The 25,527-nt window shown below is 44.6% G+C and overlaps 1 protein-coding gene across 1 annotated transcript in view; it reads left to right on the forward strand.

Annotated features, from left to right (window-relative positions):
• plppr3a (phospholipid phosphatase related 3a) overlaps positions 1-11,853 on the forward strand; it is a 29,267-nt gene extending 17,414 nt beyond the window's left edge. Inside the window, exons 4-6 of the mRNA XM_072691686.1 lie at positions 2,114-2,287; positions 7,453-7,830; positions 7,943-11,853. Of these exons, the coding sequence (XP_072547787.1) occupies positions 2,114-2,287; positions 7,453-7,830; positions 7,943-8,866 (1,476 nt within the window). The 3' untranslated portion in view covers positions 8,867-11,853. The remainder of the gene's footprint in view (positions 1-2,113; positions 2,288-7,452; positions 7,831-7,942) is intronic.
• The last annotated feature ends 13,674 nt before the right edge of the window (positions 11,854-25,527 follow it).

The following is a 25,527-nucleotide window of genomic DNA, read 5'->3' on the forward strand; positions in this document are numbered from 1 at the left end:
CTGCTGAGTGTTTAGCATACCATAGCAACCACATAGCAACCATTTGAAAACCACTCTGGTTTAGACTGGAAATTGAATGTGAATGAAAGCCATTACATTAGCAGGAAATACAGTGAGGTCCAATGTCCTAGCCAATAGGAACAGCAGTATTGACAGACATATGTGGAGCTGAGAAAAGCGGTGAAGTGAAAATTCCTGGAATGCAGAGTTCTTTAGCAAAGAAACACCATAGCAACCATTTAGCAACATCCTAGCAACCGTCTGGGCATCAATCTGATGTGGAGCAGAGTCAATACATTAGCAGGAAACACAGTGAGGTTCTAGATCACAGCCAGCAGAATAGAATTGCTCTTCAGCTCTTTGGTTTAACAGCTTTAGTGTTTAGTTTAGTTTAGTTTAGGATACCATAGCAACCACCCAGCAGCATCCTAGCGCCCATCTGTGAATTACTCTGGACCAAAGGTTGTCCGTGCATTCACAGGAAACACAGTGAGGTACTAGATAATAGCTGGTAGAGTGGAAAGTGGATACCCTAGCAACCACCTAGCAGCATCCTAGCATAGAGGAATGGCAAAAATGGTAGCCACGTGTGGGGCTGAGGAAAAGGGCTCAGGTGAATCTCCTGGAATGCAGAGTTCTCCTGTAGAACCAGGTGGATCTTTACCAAAGAAACTGCTGTTTGTTACAGAACCCTGAGAGATTGGGGGTCTTTTTTATGGAGAATCTAATGAGGGGGTTCAGAAGGAAATGCAGTGAGGGAATGGTATTGAAACCCGCTCAGTTTTACCGAACAGAGCCTCAGAAAGACGTGCCTTTGCTCTGCGAGTCTCTGCTCATTACTGACAGCCTTCACTGGCACTCTCCTGATGTGTCTGCATCTGCTCGTCTGTCCCTTAACGATGTGGATCTAGCTGGTGTCTTAATTAACAGTTGGAGTCCCACATTGAGGTCAACGAGGCAGAGCTAACTGAAGCTGACTAACGAGGAGCTCGTTATGCAGGGGGTGTGGGGGTGACTTAAGGGGGGTGGTGAGGGGGTTACACACCCAGATGACTCCGGACCGGAGATCCTCCACTCTGAAGTACCACACACGACACACACTCGGCTGTAATACACACTGTTCTTCAGCTTACTGTCGGTCACTATTCCTGGACACACATTCCTTGTGAAGTTGAAACTTCTTCTTTTTATCCAATCAAATCATCCATATACAAAGAACCGATTGCCTGATTCAGGTTAGCCTTAGCCTAGACACCCAAAACGTAGCGGCCTACATTACGACCATCTAGCTGCTAATTTTCAGACTGAATGTTCATTATTACTATTAGCGTGTCATAGGACTGGCTATCGTCATGCTTTTTTGGCGGTGACGGCACTTCGTAATTAGAGTACTCACACCCAGCTCAGCGATATAAGCTTAGATTTCTTATCCCGGATGAATCGGTCATACATTTTACAGACGTCCTGTAGTAAACTTACTCCACATGAAAGACTAATCACATCTGAATACGGTGTTAGCCTAGCATCTCCTGTTGTAATGTCTTGGCTCATCAACTGAATCTGGGGTCATGTTGGGGTCTCTTTTTATTCACTTAAAAGAAGTGTGTCCACAAACTTTTGGACACATTGTGTATTACTAAAATGTATTTAATTTGATTTCTTTTTTTGTTTGTTTCGTTATATTTTTATTCCCAAGACTGTGTATATGGTGTTGATTTAAATATTATAAGTATCAAAAACTATTTTAATGCATAATATTATCGCAGCCATGCAAAAACCTTGTATCTCCACTTGTATCTCCTTGTTTTTCACTTTTTGACATCCATTCAAAACAGCAACTGTTGTTTACTTGTTACTGTGGTTTATTGCTTACTGTTGTTTGTTACTGTTGTTTACAACTGTTGTTTGTTGTTATTGTCTCAGAATTGCATGAGGAAAGGACCAATAGAAATGCTCCTAAATGAATATAATCATTTTCCATTGAAGGTGAAGGTTTTCCCTCCTCCTGTAACTCTGCTGGTTTGGAGATGCGAGGTTTTTGGCTGCAGGTTTTGCTCACAGAGAGCAGCTTCAGCTTCAGTACAGTGATCACGTCTCCCTCTCTGTCCTGCAGATGTACTTTAACTCCACTATCTCAGACAGCACCAAGCTGCTGAAGCCTGTGCTGGTGTTTGCCTTCGCTATTGCCGCCGCTCTGGCCAGCCTGACCCAGATCACCCAGTACCGCAGCCACCCCATCGACGTCTACGTGGGCTTCGTCATCGGAGCTGGAATTGCTGTGTATCTGGTACGACATCCACACAGCCAATCACGGCACATGTTTTGAGTTAGAATGAGATTAAACAAGTTTAAGATATACACTCCTCTAATGAATGCATTCAGCTACTTTAAGCTGCACCCATTGCTGGCAAAGATGTGTAAATGCACACACAGCTTGTCTAGTCCCTGTAGAGAAGAAGTACTGCCAATAGAATAGGACTCTCTGGAGCAGATCATATTGGCTATCATCACCTATTGGCTCCATGCTGCCTAATAATGCCAGGCGTGGGCTAGAGGGGTATAAAGCCCCCCAGCATTGAGGAGCTGTGGAGCAGTGGAAGAGCTGTGTTCTCTGGAATCAGAACCAGAATCAGAAATAATTTATTGATCCTAGAGGGGAAATTGCAGGTGTTACAGTTGCAACTCTATTAATAAACATTCTATAAAAAAAAAAAGAAAAAATTTGAACAAGGAAAGAAAACAATTGAGAAAAACTTAAAAATGTACATATAAAAGGTACATGTTATATGAATATAGTAAAGTGGCATATTGCGAATAACTGTGATAATAAATATATAAAATTATTGCACACATTACAGTACTGTTATTATTGCACAGCTGAACCGTAGTGTCACACACTAAATGATGGTGATTCAGAAGAAACAATAAATGAGCAGGTGTCCCAATACTTTTGACTATAGGAATGGCAGAGGGAGAGGGTGTGTTCTGGTAGAAGTTCAGCTGTGCTGGGATAAAGCAGACACGGGCTGAAGGCAAGTCCCCTGTTTCACGATAACACACAACCTGGAAAATGAATAAATCACTACATAAATAAACGGAGTCGTGAGCGCGGCGCTTAGTATGTTTCCTTTCGCTGAATTATTATAGTTCCCTAACAAGCCGCTTGTTGCTCCATCACAGAAACTCCACCCACTCACTGAACAGCCCGCAGCTCCTTCTCCAGCTCCTCACACAGACCGGCTCATTAAACGCTGTTTGTTGTTGTTGTTTATTTTTAATAATAATCGGTTTAGTTTGGTTTGAGCTCGTTCGTGTTTCTTCAGCTCAGGGATTTACGCTTCTTCTTGGTTCATTATATGATAAATGAAGCAGCAGCGTTCAGCCGAGTGATCCAGTGTTTGTGAATATAAATACGTCTCAACTTCTCAATTTTTAATACGTTAAAAATCTGATTATATAATAACTGAATGAAAAAATGAATCTTTTGGAAAACAAGAAGAATTTGTTTGTTGTATTTAAGAAGTACAGTCAAGCCGGAAAGTCTGCACACCCTTCCACCTTCTCCAGGTTTGATGATCTAACAGACCTATCCTACAGTAGACTGAGCTCTTTGATGGCTAGTCCCACTGATGCTGCCGCCACCATGCTTCACTGTAGGGATGGCATTAGCCAGGTGATGAGCGGCACCTGGTTTCCTCCAGACAGGACGTTTGGTATTCATGGAAAAAAAGATCTTAGTTTCATCAGACCAGAGAATCTGTTTCTCATGTTCCTCTAGGAGCCTTTTTGCAAACTTTGAGCCTTTTAGTAAGGAGTGTCTTCTGTCTAACCACTCTACCATATTTACATTTACATTTACAGCATTAGCAGACATTCTTCTCACAGAAGAGCTTCACTGTTTACTGAAGAAAAACCTCAGCTAGTTTAAATAGACTAAAATTCAAAGATTCAAGATCCTCTAATCTTAAAGTCAATATGGAGACCATAGTACCATTCTTCAGTCTGGGTTTGAGGACAGTGAGCGTTGGACTCTGCTGTTCGGACACCCAGGGGAAGTTCATTCCACCACTTCGGTGCAGGACAGTAAAAAGTCTAGACGCTCGTCTTCCGTGGATCTTAAAGGATGGCGGGTCGAGCCGAGCCGTACTTGAAGCTGGAAGGGCTCTCGGTGCACGATGAGGGGCTGGCTGGTCCAGTCTTGGCTTTGTAGACCAGAGTCAGGGTCTGAATCTGATGAGGGCAGCAGCTACAGGAAGCTACAGTGAAGAGAGAACTCAGCAGAGGAGGAGCTGAACATGGCTGAATTAAACTTAATTCAACTAAGAGTAAATTTCATAGTCAAGTCAAGTCAAGTCAAGTGGGTTTATTGTCATTTCAACTACATACAGAGTACACAGTGAACGAAACAACGTTCCTCCAGGACCATGGTGCAACATAGACAGTGCATACAGAACACAAGTGCAACACAAACAAACAAGTGCGGACAGACAACACAGTACAGACAGAGAATAATAAATAATGACTGTAGTGTGCAAATTGTGCAATGTGCAATAAATAGAGTCCAGTGAGGTAGTAAAGTTATTAGTGCAAATGCTTGTGCAAAAAATGCTTCCATGTTATCTGGGGTAAATGGTTGGAGAGAGAGAGAGAGAGAGAGGGAGAGTGTACATGTACCAGAAAGATATCAGTTCAGAAGTTGAGTGGAGTTGAGGAGTCTGATGGCTTGGGGAAGAAGCTGTTGCAGAGTCTGGTCATGTTGGACCGGATGCTGCGGTACCTTCTTCCTGATGGCAGGAGGGAGAACAGTCTGTGTGAAGGGTGGGTGGAGTCATCCACAATGCTGGTTGCTTTGCGGATGCAGCGGGTGGTGTAAATGTCCATGACGGAGGGGAGATGTATTTATTAAATATACTATATTATATTTTAAAGTGTGATTTAATTATAGTATTATATGGATAGATTTTTAAGGAAGATTAGTTTGCTGGTGTATTTACTAGGGGTTAGCATCATGGCAGTAAAGCTGTTCCACTTGTTGTTATGGTTTTGGGTTTAATTATTGCTGTGGTGTGTGTGTGTGTGTGTGTGTGTGTGTGTGTGTGTGTGTGTGTGTGTGTGCCCTGCCTGCTGAGATTCTGGGTCAGACACCCAGTCTCAGATTTATTTCTGCCTTTTTCTCGCTGTGTTTCCTAAGCCGTCTACTGGAGCTCTATATATAGGATTCTGTTCTGTTACAGGGAGAGAAATCTTCCCCGACTCCACAGGAACGATTTCACAGATCTCCTCTCTCTCTCTCTCTCCCTCGCTCTCTCTTTCTCTCTATATATATATCTCGCTCTCATTCTCTCTTTATGTGTCTTTCGTGCTCACTTTCACTCAGTCTCGCTTTCTTCTCTCTCTCTCTCTCTTCTCTCTCTCTCTTCTCTCTTCTCTCTCTCTCTCTCTTCTCTCTCTCTCTTCTCTCTCTCTCTCTCTCTCTCTCTCCTCTCTTCCTCTCTCTTCTCTCTCTCTCTTCTCTCTTCTCTCTCTCTCTCTCTCTTCTCTCTCTCTCTTCTCTCTCTCTCTCTCTCTCTCTCTCTCTCTCTCTTCTCTCTCTCTCTCTCTCTCTCTCTCTCTCTTTACCTCTCTCTCTCGCTTTCTTCTCTCTCTCTCTCTCTCTCCTCATTCCTTTACCCGCACGCCTCATGTGTCTTTCGCGCTCACTTTCACTCAGTCTCGCTTTCTTCTCTGTCTCTCTCTCTCTCTCTCTGTCTCTCTCTCTCTCTCTGTCTCTCTCTCTCTCTCTCTCTGTCTCTCTCTCTCTCTCTCTCTCTCTCTCTCTTCTCTCTCTCTCTTCTCTTTCCTCTCTCTCTCTCTCTCTCTTCTCTTTCCTCTCTCTCTCTCTCTCTCTCTCTCTCTCTCTTCTCTTTCCTCTCTCTCTCTCTCTCTTCTCTCTCTCTCTCTCTCTCTCTCTCTCTCTCTCTCTCTCTCCCTCATTCCTTTACCCGCACGCCTCATGTGTCTTTCGCGCTCACTTTCACTCAGTCTCGCTTTCTTCTCTCTCTCTCTCTTCTCTCTCTCCTCTCTCTCTCTCCTCTCTCTCTCTCTCTCTCTCTTCTCTCTCTCTCTTCTCTTCTCTCTCTCTCTCTCTCTCTCTCTCTCGCTCTCTCTCTCTCTCTCTCTCTCTCTCTCTCTGTCTCTCTCTCTCCCTCATTCCTTTACCCACACGCCTCATTCTGCCGTTATTTTCTCCCAGGACACTCGCTCACACACAGGTTCATAGATTCCTGATTCTGTTTGAACAGGAAGTGAACAGTTGGAGGAGGCAGGCTGTGTGTGTGTGTGTGTGTGTGTGTTTGTGTTTGTGTGTGTGTGTGTGTGTGTGTGTGTGTGTGTGTGTGTGTGTGTGTGTGTGTGATCAGAAATATAGGAAATATGCTGTCCTAACGTCATATTTCACCTCATCCTCCGAAACTAAAACTGAGTACTTGCCTTACTGAACAGCCTGGCCAGCAAAGTTGAGTTGGGTGACCAGCTTGGCTCCTGACCAGTATAGGGTATGGCCTTGTATGAGTTTGATAAACAAGCTGGTTGACCAGCGTGACCAAAGTGTGCCACCAGTGCGGGCAAGTTGACCAAGCTGATTAATGAACATGACCAGCATGACCACACTGCTAAACGCATTTGGACAGATATTTTCGAAATTCCCAAGACTGGTGGAGAATGATGGTGGAGAGTGATGGTGTTTGTTAAAGAATTATGATGGTTGTTGGAGAAGGATGGTAATTGTTGGAGAATAATAGTGGTTGGTGGAGAGTGAGGGTGGAGAGTGATGGTGGTTGATGGAGAATGATGGTGGAGAGTGATGGTGGTTGGTGGAGAGTGAGGGTGGATAGTGATGGTGGTTGATGGAGAATTGTGGTGCTTGTTGAAGAATTATGATTATTGGTGGAGAATGATGGTGATTGGTGGAGAATGATGGTGTTTGGTGGAGAATGATGGTGGTTGATGGAGAATGATGATGGGGAGTGAAGGTGGATAGTGATGGTGGTTAAGGGAGAATTGTGATGCTTGTTGATGGAGAATTGTGGTGCTTGCTGAAGAATTATGATTATTGGTGGAGAGTGATGGTGGTTGATGGAAAATGATGGTGGAGAGTGATGGTGGTTGATGGAGAATGATGGTGGAGAGTGATGGTGGTTGATGGAGAATGATGGTGGAGCGTGATGGTGGTTGATGGAGAATGATGGTGGAGAGTGATGGAGGTTGATGGAGAATGATGGTGCTTGTTGGAGAATGATGATTAGAGATGATTAGAGATGACAGTACACACAGATTGTTGATATATGGTCAACAGTATCTTGAACATCACTGGATAAAAGCGCTGTATTAAAACGTGTTCACTGAAGTTTAAAAAAAGCAATATTAGGCCTTTGATCTGTTTATCTGTTATATATTTGATCTTTTATCTCTCAGGCTCTTTATGCTGTTGGAAACTTCAAAGTGTCTGATGATTCTCCTCCTCGGACGCTGAAGCAGCAGATCCGCACACAGCAGAAGGATGCCCTGCGAGCTCTGACCCAGCGTGGACACGATTCCGTCTACCAGAAAACCCACACGTCCGAGAGCAACGACGAGCTGGCCATGGCCCCGTCCCACGTGGCCGGCCTGAACCGAAAGGTCCGGCGGGAGAAGGCATCTATGGGCAGTCTGAAGAGGGCGAGTGCAGATGTGGAGCTCCTCGCTCCTCGCAGCCCAATGGCCAAAGAAACCATGCTGACCTTCAGCAACACACTGCCCAGAGCCAGCGCCAATGCCCTGGAGGAACCCGCCCAGCGCCACATGACCTTCCATGTAGGAAGTCTTATTACTGATGGTTTTCCATATAACTTAATATTGATAAATATTATTACATAAAACAAATACCTCAGATTGATGATTTAAAGATATATATTTTTAAACCTAGGCCTACCTTCATGCTCCTGTGGATCCTCAGCGCTCCAAGCAGCTCGTATCTGAGTGGAAACAGAAGTCGGTAGAAATGCAGAGTCTAAGTCTGAGGGACGATGACCAGCAGAGCGGCGACATGGAGGAGGCAGAGGATGAAGATGAGACAGAGTCCAGGGAGGAGCCAGATATGGACACAGCGTCTACTTCCCTGTACCCATCTATGCAGGCCAGCAGGGGTGCAACAGCTGCACCACCAGGAGGCACTAGAGTGACAATGCCACAGAGGCCTGGTGCTCCACAGCTGGTTCACATCCCAGAGGAAGCCTCCAGACCTCCACCAGTGTCTCCAAAAAGTGCCACCACCAGGGCCAAGTGGCTGTCCATGACGGAGAAAGGGTTGCCAGTTCCAGCGGCCACTCCGGAGCCACCGAGGCTTTCCAACCAGCCACGGATGGTGCAGGTTGTCGCAATGGCGAAGCAGCAGGCTGGCCAGGTCACTTCGGTCAGCACGCCCAAGTCTTCTGAAACTGCCTCGTCCTGCGGCACATCCAGCACTGGCTCGGAGTCGCCGTACTACCGGGACAGCTCCAGCATCGTTACGGTAGATGCTCACGCACCTCACCACCCGGTGGTACGACTGTCTTCAACAGGTGGAAACACCTGGGACTGGAGGAGCAGCACCAATGGAAGCACTGAGATCCACGAGACCAGCCGTACGCTGCCCAGGCAAGAGTACCGGCCACTCAAAATGGATAGTGACTCCAGCCCAGGTCCACTTCCACCCCCACACCCGGACCTGCTGATGGACAGCCACAGCCACAGCCACCGCAAACCCTCAATCTCAGCCAAGGACTGGGAACCAGGACAGCCTCATCCAGAGCCGGACCACTTCTTCAAGAACTTACAGACGGACCGGCGGTTTAAGGATGGAGGCCTGTAGAGAGGAACAGAGATGAGACTCGCTCTTTTTTTATTGCTGTAAAGTGAAAATACAGTCATGTGTGTAATGATGGGAAAGAAGGTGTCTCTTTTGGCCATCTCACAGGGAAGATCTGGAGCAGATCGGGTGGAGGCCTCCAGAGCAGAATGACAGACAGTGGTCACCAACCCTGGTCTCTCAGATGTACAGTACATTCCTGCAGGGTTCAACCCTAATGGACCATACCAGTAAGCAGATGTCATTGTTTCGGGATTCTCTGAGGTGGAACGTGGATCTCCTTTGAGCAGGGCAGGCTGAAAGCTGATTGGAGAAAGGGGGTACTCAGAAGCAGATGCAAGGAGACAAAGGCAGTTATAAAAGTGTCCTAGTGACGTTCAAAACCAGCCAGTCTGCACACTGTTAACAAAGGCTCTCTTTCGTCATTACAGTACAGTACCAGCTTGGAACAGAACCAAAACAGTTTAAAAGGCCCGGTTTCAGGTGGAAACCCTTTTCCGTGGTTCTCCATTTTTCTTTGTCCAAGGCCATTTTCTGTGTATAGTTACTGTCATTGCAGCCCTCATCTTTAATTTTACTTACTTGTCTTACCACAGACTTGTTTCTGGCTTTCTCCTCAGCTGTCGCTGACCTGCTCATACATGTATATAAGTGGTCATGGTACGGCCAATTCTGATTGATTGGAACATTTTTTTAAGCAAGTACCACTTTTTATTAATAATAAACTGACAAATTTCAATTTCAATGTAATATTTTTCGGTGCCCCATTAGCGCCCCCTTGTGCTCCCCAGTTTATATACCACTGGTTTGGGTGATGTTGGCGCACTGAACTAAAATATATGCATTTTATCAATTTTACAAGATAAATGTTCTCTTTTTCTGTAATGCTACTCCAAATGGGTTTAGTCCCAATTTCTACAGTTTGGAAATGTTTATCTATCTCCACAGATCCACAGATATGTATTTAAATAATCAAATATCGGCTTAAATTTCCATTTAGTTGCATCCCAGCTCTCGGAATAGCTGGTGCAATTGAGAGCGATCAGGAGGAAAATACAATTATAAACTCAATGAGGCGCCATGCAGTGAATGAAGCATGATCATATGACCATTCGGGTAATGGCCAACCACCCGATCATCTAATCCAGTCTCAAACGTTTGGTGCAAACACTGCAGAATAAACACCTAAATCCAACCAATAAGGTATGGGACGTGAACCCTGCAGGAAAGCGGACCTCCAGGACCAGGACTGGGAACCATTGCTCTTGCAGGTTAGGGATCAGTGTGAATACCATCATTGTTCATTGAAGCTTGAGGGGAGTGAATGAACTCTTCCTGAGTCGAGCAGGAGGACAGTGCAGCACAGCAGGTTTGGGTTTAGTGTAGATACAGTCATGTGTGAGTGTTGAAGCTCTTGGCCATCTCATACGGAGCATCTGGAGTGGATCAGAACGGAGCAGAGCCAGCAGGCGAGCACAGACGCCGAGGGAACAGCGAAGGCCGCACGCAATCTGGGACGAAAGCTTCAAATCTGACCAGCGAGAAGGAGACTGTCACGAATTCGCCCGAGTGGAATAGGATACCAAACTGTAATTAGCAGATTTGAGGAGGTCCTGATCCGCTTTCATTCCCACTTGCGGATCCACATCAAGAAGCTGGTTGGATATATTTAAGGAAACAGTTCCTTTAAAAGGAAAAGTTTACAGATCCCCCTTTCCTACATCAGATGTAGTCGATCAGCCAGGTCATGTTTGGTGTCTGGCGTTTGCTTTTATAGGTTAGAACTGGAGCTATGAGGCTAATGTAGACTTACACAATATGGACAAAAGTATTGGGACACCTGCTCATTCATTGTTTCTTCTGCTTTTGTTTGAGTAACTGTCTCTACTGTTTCACCATCATTCCAGAGAACACAGCTCTTCCACTGCTCCACAGCTCAAAGCTGGGCGGCTTTATACCCCTGAATTCAGTCTGCAGTTCTATAGATGGCAGCAGAAGAAACAGTTTAATGATTTTGAAGAACTTCTATTAATTAAATGAAAAAGAAAATTCCAAGATATTTTTAAATTTATTTCCCACTATCTAGAACCCCCAAATAACCTGATACTACCAGCGCTGAGAGGGTGAAGGCTAGCATGGTCTTTCTCCAAGACCCATGAAGAAGCTCAACACGCTTGGAGGAGAACGCTAACTGCTAATTTTGGCTACATCAGCTAACAGACACCCGCGCTGGCTAGCATCACCCCTGCTGAGTGATGGGGGAGAGGGAGGGCCGTCTTACGCTCCCCGGGAAACATGGGACAGCTATGCCCTCTGGGACTCCTGGACACTTGACGGATGGCTGTGGCATCACCGGAGATCGAACCTGCGACCTCCTGATGACAGCGCTAACACTTAAACAGCTGCTCAAATAATTTGGCCTTTATTTCTGTGGGATTTAAGTTTGGGTGGGGCTAAATTTGTCATAGGTGACATCAGACAACCAATCAGAGTTAGCAGTATGTCAAGGTCAGCTACTGGTGTTCCTCTCAAACATGCAGTTTACAGAAGAACCAAGCAGGTCTCGGCTGATGGACTACATCTCGGGGGGAAGTGTGTAAATTAGGCAGAACTGTCGCTTTAAGAGCTGAAGCTCCGTTGCTAACATGTTTATACCCTTTCTGTCGGTCATTGTGCCATGGACTTTGATTCATGTGTGGAAATCTTGGAGGGTTTTATTTACAGAGACTTCCACAGAGGTGCTGAGGAGCAGCTGTCGCCGGACCGGTTGGCTTCAGCAGGTCCGCTGACTTTGACTCCTTTTTATACTTAACCAGTGAATACTTGTCTGTGTGTGTGTGTGTGTGTGTGTGTGTGTGTGTGTGTTGCATGTGTGTTTATTTATGTGTGTGCTAGACGGTGGGAGGACTGTTCTATATCAGCAAGAGAAGCTTTCATATCGCTGAGTGTTGTTGAGCTTTTGGTAACAAAATAAAATGGTTGTTATACTACCTTTCACCTAGAGGCATCGTTCTTAATTCACCCGAAAACTGCTAGCTCTCTAGACACTGATTAGCCATAACATTAAAGCCACCCCCTAATACTGTATCACGCTGTGGACTCCACAAGAGTCTGGCACCAAGATTAACCCCAGCAGCAGATCCTTTAAAGTCCTTAAAGTGAGTTGTGAGGTGGGCGGGGCCTCCATCAGCATCAGTGAGCCTTGGGCGCCCATGACCAACTTCTTTGGAGCACTTTTGGTAGGTACTGACCACTGCACAGTTTGGTTCTTGTGTCTCAGATTCTTACGCTTGTCCATTTGTCCTGCCTCATCACCTTTATCACCTTCAAGACCTGACTGTTCACTCGCTGACTAATATGTAGATCCAGCCCTCGACAGACAGGAGCCTCTGGAAGCAGATCACCAGTGTTCTTCACTTCAGCTGTCAGTGGTTTGAATGGTATAATGTAATGTTATTAAACAGGCTCTGGAGAAGTGAAGCACTGTTCTACTGTGCAGCGACTCATATCACAAATATCACAAAGTCATCAGATTAAATCTTTCCTGCATCCCCACAAAATGCAACATTCAGCATCAGACGTTTTAAAAGGAACATTTCTGGAACTGGTGAAGTTAAAGTAGAACTTGTTGAGAAGAAGAGAAAACTTCTCCAACTCTCCAACTCCAACTCCAACACACGGGTGGATGATCATGCTTTGGGCTTGCGTTATAGCCAGTGGCACAGGCCATCCCTGGTATTAAAGCCTATATCTACTGGTTTTAAATAATTAAAAATGTATTTTAATACTAAAGACATGCCACAGAATAAACAACTACCAATCTTATATTAAATGTAAGTTTATAAATTAATGCAGTTTATTTGTAGATAAAAGCTCTAAAAATTCCCACCCAGAACTGCAGGGCAGAGCACAGAAGGGTCAGCCGTGGCTTTAAAAAGGCAACATAAACAGACCCCCCATTAACAGGTGTTGTAAAAAGTTATTATAGATATTATATATAATATATATTATTATAGCAGTTTATTTACTTTTTTCATGGTTTGATTCATGTATTTACTGGATCTGACTGATATCTAATCTTTTAAAACATACTTTTAAAGAAATAAACAACATAAAAAGTTTAAGAAGCAGCGTTAACATTCTGCCTCCTGTAAGCTATGCACCATTTAAGGCGGAACGGAAAGTTCCAGTTAGAAGCTGAAGGATAATTCCAGCCATGTTTGTTTACATAAATCATTACGTTCTGAATTCAAGGGCAGACTGAGGTTAGGTGACAAGATGGATCAATTTTCCAGAAGCACGACCCACAGAACAGAGCATTTCCACACTCTTCACTGGAGTGCATGTTGAGCGTGGACCTTAAACCTCCACACGGTAGGTGATATACCCTCCTCTTCTGAGAGGACTCAGTGTGCAGAGTGTAGAGTGTGTGGAGGATTGGGGTCTCCAGACTGACTCTGAGATTAGAGGATCTTCTGGAGCCTAGTCTGTATAAACTAGATAAGGGTCTTTTCCGAGTGACAGTGAAGCTCTTCTGGAATAAACTCTGGAGAAGAGAGTCTGATAAAGGCCGTCAGTGGAAATGAAAATTTAAGCATTGTCACTGCCTCTGTTTTGTGTAACCATGAGCTCTCAAGCACATGGCTCTGTTTGTGTCTTGTCTGTCCTATCCCCTCCTATTCATTAGTGTTCCCACCTGTGCCTCCTTAGTAGCCACACCCCCTTGTTAGTCCCATCTGTTTCTCGTTGTCCCTGTGTATAAGTATCCCTTTGTTTGAGCCTTTTTTTGTTTGGTCTTGTATGTGATCGTGTTGGTTTGCGGTCACGGCAGTTTACAGGGGTCTGGTCTAATGTAATGTAGTCTGATCTGATCTGGTCTAGTCTAGTCTAGTCTGATCTGATCTGGTTTGGTCTAATCTAATCTGGTCTGATCTAATCTAGTCTGATCTGATCTAATCTTATCTAATCTAGTCTGGTTTGATCTGGTCTAATCTAGTCTGGTCTGATCTGATCTAATCTAGTCTGGTCTGATTTGATCTAATCTAGTCTGGTCTAATGTAATGTGGTCTGGTCTGGTCTCATCTAGTCTGGTCTGATCTGATCTGATCTAATCTAGTCTGGTCTGGTTTGATCTGGTCTAATCTAGTCTGATCTGATCTAATCTGATCTGGTCTAATCTAATCTAATTTAATCTAATCTAGTCTGGTCTGATCTGATCTGATCTGTTAGTTTCATGATTGGTTAGTCTGGCCCAACTTAATTCCGACATCACACCAACAGATACGAGTTAGATAGGAATCCTGAAAATGAGCGGACAGTGTCTTTTTAAAGATATGTCTCAGATGTGTTCATCTTTCACTCATAAGCGCTTCACACTAACAGATATACTGACCAGTGCTGCACAAACTTTTGCATGCTACTGTACACTAACCATCTACCAGCCCTGTTCTCCCTCTCAGAAGCAGCTGAACTGGAGTCAGAGCTTCTCATCTCACCAATTTAGGATTCAGTTTAAACCGTGCCAAGAGCTGTTTAACAGCCCGCAGGAGATCATTTATCTGAGGCTGCAGATAAACTCTGTCTCGTTTTGCGCTGCACTCTCCAACAGACGAGCGCTTTCTCTCAGATGCTGCTCGTCTCTTTGGCGCAGAGGGCATCCTGTCCCATTCAGGACCTGTTCGGTTTGATGGTTCCCACCTTACCTGCTCAGAATGAGGGGCTTACAGCTTTGCACAGTTCTGAACAACAGATACTGTCACAAAGCAGCTCTACAGCTATCTTGGTTCGAACCCCAAGTAAACAAACCAGTGGAGGACGGAAAATCTCTGAAAGGAACCCTGAGAGGAACCAAGACTCCTATAGTAAAACAAACAGCAGTCCCACAACTGGGACCGGGAGATGCTTGGCAGATCAGCAATGGTGGAGAGACCCTATAGTCCTGAAATCTGGCACTCCACTGACCGTGGTCTTGGAGACAAGGAACTTGGAGACAATAGACGCATCTCATAAGATACGGCTGCAGTTTCCAAAGGCTGGATGGATATCGGAGCAGATCTTCTCTCCAGTATGGGGATCTGGAAGAGGCACAGCAGAGCTGTTGTATATCTGTTCGCCCGGCACTGTGCCATCTTCCTCGCGTCTCGTCTGCAGACAGTGATGTACTGTTGGAGGTGGACACACAGCCTCCCCCATGGCTGAACTTCCTTCTCTATTCGTTTCCACCCCTGACCTTCAGCAGATTGTCTCTTTTGCTTGTTGCTCCAGCACAAGAGGGCTGTAGCTGCATTTCCACCACTGTGTTTGATTCTTTGTTTGGGGGCCCAACAATTCAGCGCCGCTCCTCAGCTGGCCAAGATGAGTGTCCCAGTAGCACATCTGTGTGGGTGGGTATAAAAGCAGCCCTATTACCTCCCCTGCGGAGTGAGAGCGGTCAGATTTACCACTGCACAGGTCAGCATCACAGCTGGATCAGTAATTAAACCTCCCACCAACTCAGAGAGAGATTTCCACAGAGTATAATGAGCAGAAAAAGCCCTGACTGATCAGTGGATCCACATATGGAAAATATATATATATATATATATATATATATATATATATATATATATATATATATATATATATATATTTAAAATACAGTCTAACACCTATTTTTAGAATATCTGCAAATATGCAGCTCCAGAAAAAAATGAAGAGACCACCCTACATGATCAGTTTCTCTGATTTTACTAGTTCCAGGCAGTGTGTTGAAGAGAAATTAACATTTGCATTGTATTTCATAAACCATGGACAATATTTCCCCCAAATACAAATATTGATATTTACAGCATTTGTTTATTAGCAGAAATGACAACTGCTCAAAAAATGCAAATAAATGATTATAATATATTATATAATATATTATTATTCAAACTTTAACACATTTTAACACAGTACTAAAATTTTTACTTTGAGAGCAGTCACAAATCACTATGGTGAAATCATGTAAAATAAAAATAATGTAAAAAGTATTTTAATACATATATATGTATTTTTATTTTTCCAGCCAGTCCCTTTTGAATGTACAAATTAATGTATATGTGAATTAAATGTAAAATATATGTGAATGAGCTGAATTCTAGCTAAATCAAGTGACTACACTTTTAAGTATTGAAGTATATTCCTGGAAAGCTTCCTCTTATCCATTGGGAATAGATTTTTCTAGAATATTTGCTTTATAGAAAAATTGGTGGGTTATGTACTGTAGTGCTGAGAACGTGTAGTGGTTTGAGACGTGAAGAGCCGAGGGCAGAGCTGTGCGGTGACTCAACACTGCAGCATCTCTTTAGTGGGTCACACCGAGAGGAAACCTCCTCCAGCTCCAGGGCTCAGGCTTGTTATTCCCTTAATATAATGAAAGGACCCATATCACAGAACAACCAATTGTCCTCACTTCAAATGCAATAAGAGGCTGATGCTGTTTGAAGATCATCCCATTTGGAATTCACTGATTTTGTGATGTCATAAAAATCAACACATTTCCATGCTTGCATTTAGCCCCACCCATTCAGCCACTCCCTCGACATCTACAGTAGCTGCTGTAACAGTAGTGTCTGTTCTGTGCTGAAGGAAGTGATGAACTGAGTCCTGCTGGAATTGGACTCATTACAGCAGGGGACCAGTGTTGATGTTCTTCCTCGGACCCTCAGCCGCTGCTTTGTCTAAACCAGCAGTGAATCTCACAGAAGCTGTGGAATCACTGCGCTCTGTGACAGATGGACGGGTTCAGTGGTCCATCCCCAGGCTTACAGTGAGATGTTTCCTTCTCTGGACTTCAGCAGAGCTGCAGAGCGAGCATGACTGAGCTGATGTGGATTTGCTTGCAGATGCGTGAACTGGGGTGGGGGGGGGTGGTCTTCATGCTGTAGCTTTCCGGAGCATGTCCTGCAGTCCCGCAGGCCTAATGCACACTAACACACTGACACAATTACTGAACCAGACTAATTGGGAGGACTGTAAATATATAAGAGTGTGTGTGTTTTCATACATTTTCAGGACTAAAATGAGAAATGTCTTCATTTTATTAATGTGGATGATTCTAATACATATCAGACATGTAGACATTTTAGTATTACATATAGGTGCTTATTTGCTACCAGGTGAACCTCAGAAGGGGTTTAGGCCCGGAGTATGTATGTATGTATGTATTCTGAGGTTCACCTCAGACTGTGGTAGCAAATAAGCACTTATATGTAATACTAAGATGTCTGATATGTATTCGAATTATCCACATATATATATATATATATATATATATGTGTGTGTGTGTGTGTGTGTGTGTGTGTGGAGGGTGAGGGGCGTGGTCCTTCTCCCAAAACTGTGTTAAGTTCTAACCTTCCATATCATTATTTTATATAGATACTTAAGATTTATTAGATTGGTGGAGCTCGAGTTACAAAGGACCTTCAGGAAGACTGGTCAGACTCTGGAGTGGTGGAGCACTGTTCTACTGTGCAGCGACTCCTGCACTTACACCACCCTCCCAGAAGAGTCATCAGAAGAAGGAAGCTGTAAGGGCTAAGTGTTAAGAAAGGGTCTCTCCCTCTTTGCTGCAGTAACAGCTTCAACTCTTCTGGGAAAGCTTTCCTCTACATATGAAAACATTGCTGTGAGGGGGATTTGATTGCAATCATCCCCACAAAAGTGAGAGCATTAGTGAGGTCAGCTTCTGATGTTGGATGATTAGGTCTCTAACTCACTCCAACTCATCCTAAAATAATTGGATGGAGCCCCAGCATCACTTCGGAGAACCCTACAGAGAACCCCACAGTGACCTTGGACAACCTCGTGATCACGGCTGGAGCAGCCCGTTCTATTGGTCAGTAGTTTTCTATGGAGAATGTGAGCACCTATGTCAGCTGAACTTTTCCTTTAACCAAACTATTTGCTCTGACATGAAAGGAAATCAAATATTACTTAACAAACTTCAAACGGAAGCAACTTTATCTGAAGTATTTGTGATAAAAACAAGAAACTGGCGAATGTTCATTTCTTCCCAAGCTTGAGCTCGAAACCTATTTGAGACGGGCCTGATAAGAGCGTGGGATGCTGCAGAGTAATGGAGATGTGTGATAAGAGCGTCTGATGGCTGTTCAGCTGAACTCTGTGTTTAAGAGCTTCACGAGAAGATGCAGTGTTAAACCGTTCAGGGTGTTTTTTGGTCTCACTTATACATTACACATTAACACACACTACATTAAGCTGCACCCATTGCTGACACAGATGTGCAAATGTACACACACACCTTGTCTAGTCCCTGTAGAGCTGGAGCCATGCTGCCTAATGCCAGGCGTGGGCTAGTAGAGGGGTATAAAGCCCCCCAGCATTGAGGAGCTGTGGAGCAGAGGAAGAACTGTGTTCTCTGGAATGATGGTGGAGGAGCTCCATCCAGTACGCCAACCAGGGGACGATGAGATGGGGTGATGAGGTGATCAATCATCCAACATCCTGACCTTATTAACACTCTTGTTACTGAATGCAATCAAATCCTTTTACTCCTGCACCATCGAGAGCATCCTCACAGGGAACATCACAGTCTGGTTTGGGAACAGCACCAAGCAGGACAGGCAAGCGCTACGACGAGTGAGACGTTCAGCAGAGTGAATCACTAGGATGGAGTTTCCTGACCTGCAGTCCATCTACAAGAAGCGGTGTTGGACCAAGGCCAAGAAGATTGTGAAGGACCCCAGTCATCCCAACAATGGACTGTTCTCTCTGTTGCCCTCGGGGAAACGCTTAAGAACCCTGAAGGCTAACACAGAGAGAATGAGGAGGAGCTTCTTTCCACAAGCCATCCGTGCCCTGAATGGGCACAGGGACTAGGACACTAAATTAAAAAAATCTACATACACAAACTGGACCCTCACTCACTACAATACACAACCATGGCTCACGGAAAACACACTACGGACAATTACGAAAATATTTCTTTTTAACTCACACATACACTCACATACAGATAAATATGTACATATGTATACATATATATATATATATACATACACACACACACACACACAGACACTTCATTTCATCTGTGTATATATATTTGTATATTTGTTTTTTTTTTTGCTTATATTTCTATATTTCTATATTTTCATATTTTTATATTTTATTTTTTAACTTAAATGTAACTTATTCTATTTTTATTTTTATTTTTTTTTTCTTTTGCACTTTTGCACTTTACTTCATTAAGTTAAGGTTTAGTTAAGTTTAAATGTAGATCTTTATTGTATAGCTTTGATGTGGGCAGACTGTCATAAAAGCATTTCACTGCAAGTTATACTGTGTATGACTATGCTCCTCCACAGTCTAGTAGAAAGTCTTCTGGTGATGTAAAACCAGCTTGACGGTAGACTGTGACACTGGTGTTCCAGCAGCTTCCACCAGTTCAGAAGGCTAGTGCTTTGGTGGTTCCTGGACTGTTTCTGAACATCTGAACCAGTTTGGGTCTTCCATCCCAATCACCTGAACGTACCTGCAAAACGTACCTGATTGAACTGACGATCTTGGGTTCTGTAGATGTTTAAATCTCGGATCTGCTCTTCGCCGATGATACAACTGTGCTGGGTCTCATCAGCAAAGGCGACGAGTCAGCATACAGAGAGGAGGTGCAGCAGCTGACAGACTGGTGTACAGTCAACAACCTTCACTGGAATGTAGAGAAGACCAAGGAAATGGTTGTTGACTTCAGGAAATCAAGACCGGACCACTCTCCACTTAACATCAACGGCTCCTCTGTGGAGATCGTTAAGAGCACCAAGTTCCTTGGTGTCCACCTAGCGGAGAACCTCACCTGGTCCCTGAACACCAGCTCTACAGCCAAGAAAGCCCAGCAGCGTCTCTACTTCCTCCGGAAGCTGAGAAAGGCCCGTCTCCCTCCACCCATCCTCACCCTCTTCTATAGCGGGACCATAGAGAGCATCCTGAGCAGCTGCATCACTGCCTGGTTTGGGACCTGCACAGCCTCTGACCGCAAGACCCTCCAACGCATTGTGAGGACAGCTGAGAGGATCATCGGAGTCTCTCTCCCCTCCGTCATGGACATTTACACCACCCACTGCATCCGCAAAGCAACCAGCATTGTGGATGACTCCACCCACCCTTCACACAGACTGTTCTCCCTCCTGCCATCAGGAAGAAGGTACCGCAGCATCCGGTCCAACACGACCAGACTCTGCAACAGCTTCTTCCCACAAGCCATCAGACTTCTCAACTCCACTCAACTTCTGAACTGATATCTTATACTCTCCCTCTCTCTCTCTTTCCAACCATTTACCCCAGATAACATGGGAAGCATTTTTTGCACAAGCATTTGCACTAATAACTTTACTACCTCACTGGACTCTATTTATTGCACATTGCACAATTTGCACACTACAGTCATTATTTATTATCCTCTGTCTGTACTGTGTTGTGTTGTCTGTCCGCACTTGTTTGTGTTGCACTTGTGTCTTGTATGCACTGTCTATGTTGCACCATGGTCCTGGAGGAACGTTGTTTCGTTTCACTGTGTACTCTGTATGTAGTTGAAATGACAATAAAACCCACTTGACTTGACTTGACTTGACTTGACTTGAGCTTCTTGGACTTTCCCATTGTTCTGTGTGTTGGTCAGTCCAGTCAGTGCTGTCAATCAAAGCCTTTTCTATGTGGCACAGAGAAACTACCAGCTGTAGTCCATCATGATCACTAGCAGGAAGCTGAGAGCTCCTGGTCTTAGAGAGTTAAAAGCCATTTGGAACTTTCAGCAGCGCTGGATTAATAATCCACAGTGGGTGTGTGGATATTTTTGACCCCGTACCTATACTTTTGACCACAAAATGCAAACTTGTGACCAGATTCCTGTTTCATTTGCATTCAGATCAAGATCAGGAAAGATCACACATCTGCATCTCCAATTAACTCTTCACAGACTGCAGGTGACACCTCCTTCAGAAGTTCTGAAGCTTCTGAAGTTCCTTGATCTTTCTGAACCCACCTTCTCTGGAGTAGCCGTGTGTGTGTGTGTGTGAGGACCTGCTGTTGGGACCCCCGTCTGTGTTCTCGGCCGTAGTACCCAGGGGGTCTGGCAGGCACAGATGCTCCTGGTGAAAAATAGCAGACTGCTGCTGCGGCTGCTGGAAAAGAGCAGCTCCATGCCGATAGCGTCTCCACAGCGATCAGTGATGTTCCTCCATTACTGTGAGATCAATAGAAGAGCATGGAGGTCAAACATGGGCATTATATTTCATTTATGCTCAGCAGAGCAGCGCAGACCACGGAGGGGGAGGAAATCCTCCAGACTGAGAGAAAGCACAATGAGAAGGACCTTCAGAGGAGCTTCCTCCATTTATCATCCCTCTTCCCTACACCTAAAAACAAGGGCACTATATAGAGCACCATTACTGGGGCATGTTCCCTATGTACTATGCTAAAAACCTAAAAACAGTGAGGGTGCCCTAATTACTCACCAACACCTGAAAACCAAGGTCTTGTGATATACACTGAGGAGGCGGAGCTACAGTCTCATTAGGGTGAATATTAATAATGCTCTAAATGTAGGTATTGTGATATACACTGAGGAGGCGGAGCTACAGTCTCTCATTAGGGTGAATATTAATAACGCTCTAAATGTAGGTATTGTGATATACACAGAGGAGGTGGAGCTACAGTCTCTCATTAGGGTGAATATTAATAACGCTCTAAATGTAGGTATTGTGATATACACTGAGGAGGCGGAGCTACAGTCTCTCATTAGGGTGAATATTAATAACGCTCTAAATGTAGGTATTGTGATATACACCGAGGAGGAGGAGCTACAGTCTCTCATTAGGGTGAATATTAATAACGCTCTAAACGTAGGTACTGTGATATACACTGAGGAGGCGGAGCTACAGTCTCTCATTAGGGTGAATATTAATTACGCTCTAAATGTAGGTATTGTGATATACACTGAGGAGGCGGAGCTACAGTCTCTCATTAGGGTGAATATTAATAACGCTCTAAATGTAGGTATTGTGATATACACTGAGGAGGCGGAGCTACAGTCTCTCATTAGGGTGAATATTAATAACGCTCTAAATGTAGGTATTGTGATATACACTGAGGAGGCGGAGCTACAGTCTCTCATTAGGGTGAATATTAATAACGCTCTAAATGTAGGTATTGTGATATACACTGAGGAGGCGGAGCTACAGTCTCTCATTAGGGTGAATATTAATAACGCTCTAAATGTAGGTATTGTGATATACACTGAGGAGGCGGAGCTACAGTCTGTCATTAGGGTGAATATTAATAACGCTCTAAATGTAGGTATTGTGATATACACTGAGGAGGAGGAGCTACAGTCTCTCATTAGGGTGAATATTAATAAGGCTCTAAATGTAGGTATTGTGATATACACTGAGGAGGAGGAGCTACAGCCTCTCATTAGGGTGAATATTAATAACGCTCTAAATGTAGGTATTGTGATGATTGCTAAGGGGGAGTTCTGCACCACTCTCTTCACTCCCTCTGCTGACCTGGGAGGAAAAGCTGGTTCTTGAGGAGAGAGGGAATCGATGTGTTGATCTCTACAACCTCGACTTCCTCTCCTCTGAAACCTTCAGCGTTTGATTTAACTCAATAATTAATTCCATAAAGAGGGGTTTCGCCTCAGCGCCTGTACACACAGCTGTCTGTTTGATCTTAGTGTTTAAGACCCCTGTGGCCATACCTGAGAGAGTGAGAGAGAGAGAGCGAGAATGGGAGAGAGACACTTTGATTGTGAGGAGAACTGAAATGTGTGTTTCTGTAGTTAAACGTTTTACCGCTGACCTTCAGACGTCAGGACGAATCGAGCTCATGTTGGAATTATGACAGAGAGATAACTCACATCTTTATTCGCTCAGCTCTTCCCTCTGGAGCAGGCTCGTAAACACAACCGTGAACGTGTGTGTGTGTGTGTGTGTGTGTGTGTGTGTGTGTGTGTGTGTGTGTAGGCAGCTGAATGTGGGTTGCTGGCAGAAGCTTCTCTAAGCCTCTTTATGAGTCATGGATGTCCTGAGGAGAAGAGACTGAAGGTGCAGCTCATTCACACTACACTGCTTCTGTTGGAGTAACTGTCTCTACTGTCCAGGGAAGAAGACTTTCTAATAGATTTTGGAGCAGCATTGCTGTGAGGATTTGATTGCATTCAGCGACAAGAGCGTTATAGAGGTCAGGATGTTGGATGGATGATCACCACCCCACCAACTCATCTCAAAAGTACTGGATGGAGCTCCTCCACCATCATTCCAGAGAACACAGTTCTTCCACTGCTCCACAGCTCCTCAATGCTGGGGGTCTTTATACCCCTCTAGCCCATGCCTGGCATTAGGCAGCATGAAGCCAATAGGGTCATGATGTTGATCTGCTCCAGAGAGTCCTATTCTATTGGCAGTACTTCTTCTCTACAGGGACTAGACAAGCTGTGTGTGTTGATCTTAATGTAGTAGCTGAATGCATTCATTAGAAGGGGTGTCCACAAACTTTTGGACATTTGTGTGTGTATTGTGTACCTCCATCTCTGTGGAACACCAGTGTGTGACACTAACTGAGAACCATAATGCACATTTACAGTCAGCGCTGGCAGTGCGCTATCCCACTCCACAGCACGCTAACCTGATTTTGAAGAACGGCTTCAGGCGATTACGCCTGGAAACGACCCAGCGGAAACCCGGACGCGTCCTCTTAGCGCTCAGGCTCAGGCTCGTGGTTTTCTGTGGAAATATTGAGCGGTGCTACCACATCCCTGACGCAAGGAGAGGAAACTGTCCGATTCCTTCCGTGCCTGTAAATGTTTGTCATAAAGGAAAGATTAGCGCTATGCTAATGGTGTGGTGTCTGATTTTAGCAGAGACGTTTAACCCAACAGAGACACCCTGAGAACGTTCAGACCAGTTCATTGGGGCATTAGTCTAGTTGGAAATGGTTCTGCACCAACAACATCATGAGGAATACAACCCTGGGTATTAATATTGCTGATTATTGATTAGAGCCTCCTTGTACTGCCACAACAGCCCGGTCTGTTGAGGTATGGACTCCACAAGACCTCAGAGTCCTTCCTTAGCACTTTTACAGGTACTGTAGGTGCTGTCCACTGCATACTGGAAGGAACCTCCCAAAAGATCTGCCTGATGTTCTGGTGGAGATGTTCTGACTCAGTCATTGTCTAGAACATCACAGTCTGGTTCTTGTCAAAGTGTCTCAGATTCTAACGCTTGTCCATTTTTCCTGCTTCATCGCCTTCATCTACTTCATGAACTGACCGTTCACTCACTGCCTGTATGTAGATCCACCCCTTGACAGGGGGCAGCCTCTGGGCCCAGATCATTAAACGGTATTAACCTCACTCTGCAGTGGTTTTAATGTTATGGCAGATGGGTGTCAACATACACACTATGTATCCACCCCTTCTAATAAATGCATTCAGCTACTTTAAGCTGCACCCATTGCTGACACAGATGTGTAAATGCACACACAGCTTGTCTAGTCCCTGTAGAGAAGAAGTACTGCCAATAGAATAGGACTCTCTGGAGCAGATCAACATCATGACCCTATTGGCTCCATGCTGCCTAATAATGCCAGGCGTGGACTAGAGGGGTATAAAGCCCCCCAGCATTGAGCTGTGGAGCAGTGGAAGAGCTGTGTTCTCTGGAATGATGGTGGAGGAGCTCCATCCAGTACTTTTGTTTGGGATGAGTTGAGGATGATTAGGTGGGGTGATGATCAATCATCTAACATCCTGACCTCACTAACACCACTTCAGAGGACACTTCTGGATCTCTCAGCCTTTCAACAAATGCATGTATAAAGTGTGTCCTTTATGAATGGCTTAAAGCACAGTTCTTCTCAGCTGTAGGGGGAGCAGGAAAGGTATGTAGGAAAGACCAAAGTAGTAGCTGGTGATACATTGCCTCCATTGCTTTGAAGATCCTTGCATGATTCTAACGTTGAGCATTCCGTGGCCTTGGGTACAGTACATTCGGCCCGTTGCCTTTGGCTGATAGCTTCTAAAAGCGTCTATGCTCAAGTATGACAGGCTCCTCAAAACATATACATTACATTAACTGCTGAGATGTAGAAGCACCAATTAGCTTTGGAGGTAAGGTGTATGAGCTAGAGAGAAAAAACACCAGCAGCCCCGTGAGACACAATTAAGTTTCACAAATAGAACCAGGAGGAAAGTCTTCTGTACCAAGGAGTGGAACCACTAGGGAAAGCCACCTGTAGCTCCATGATGTCTTCTTAGGTGTTGCAGCCAAGGGCCAAGGGGGTAGCGGAAGCTAGGTGCACTGTCATGGCTGCAGCTGGAACCTCATGACAACTATTCATGAGGCTCCACAAGGCATAGGTAGATACACTATACTGACAAAAGTATTGGGACACCTGCACAGAAACTTGTTGTTTCTTCTAATTTTATGCTGATTTTGTTGGAGTAACTGACTTTACTGTCCAGAGAAGAAGGCCTTCAACTAGATTCTGAAGCAGCATTGCTGTGAGGATTTGATTGCGTTGATTGCAAGTACTGGGTAGAGCACCACCATCATTTCAAAGAACACACTCCTGGCATTAGACATGGTGCCAATGCTGATCTGCTATAGAGCCTAGACAAGCTGTGTGTA

This window comes from Salminus brasiliensis, chromosome 11 (assembly GCF_030463535.1).
Source record: "Salminus brasiliensis chromosome 11, fSalBra1.hap2, whole genome shotgun sequence".
In the NCBI taxonomy this organism is placed as follows: Eukaryota; Metazoa; Chordata; class Actinopteri; order Characiformes; family Bryconidae; genus Salminus; species Salminus brasiliensis.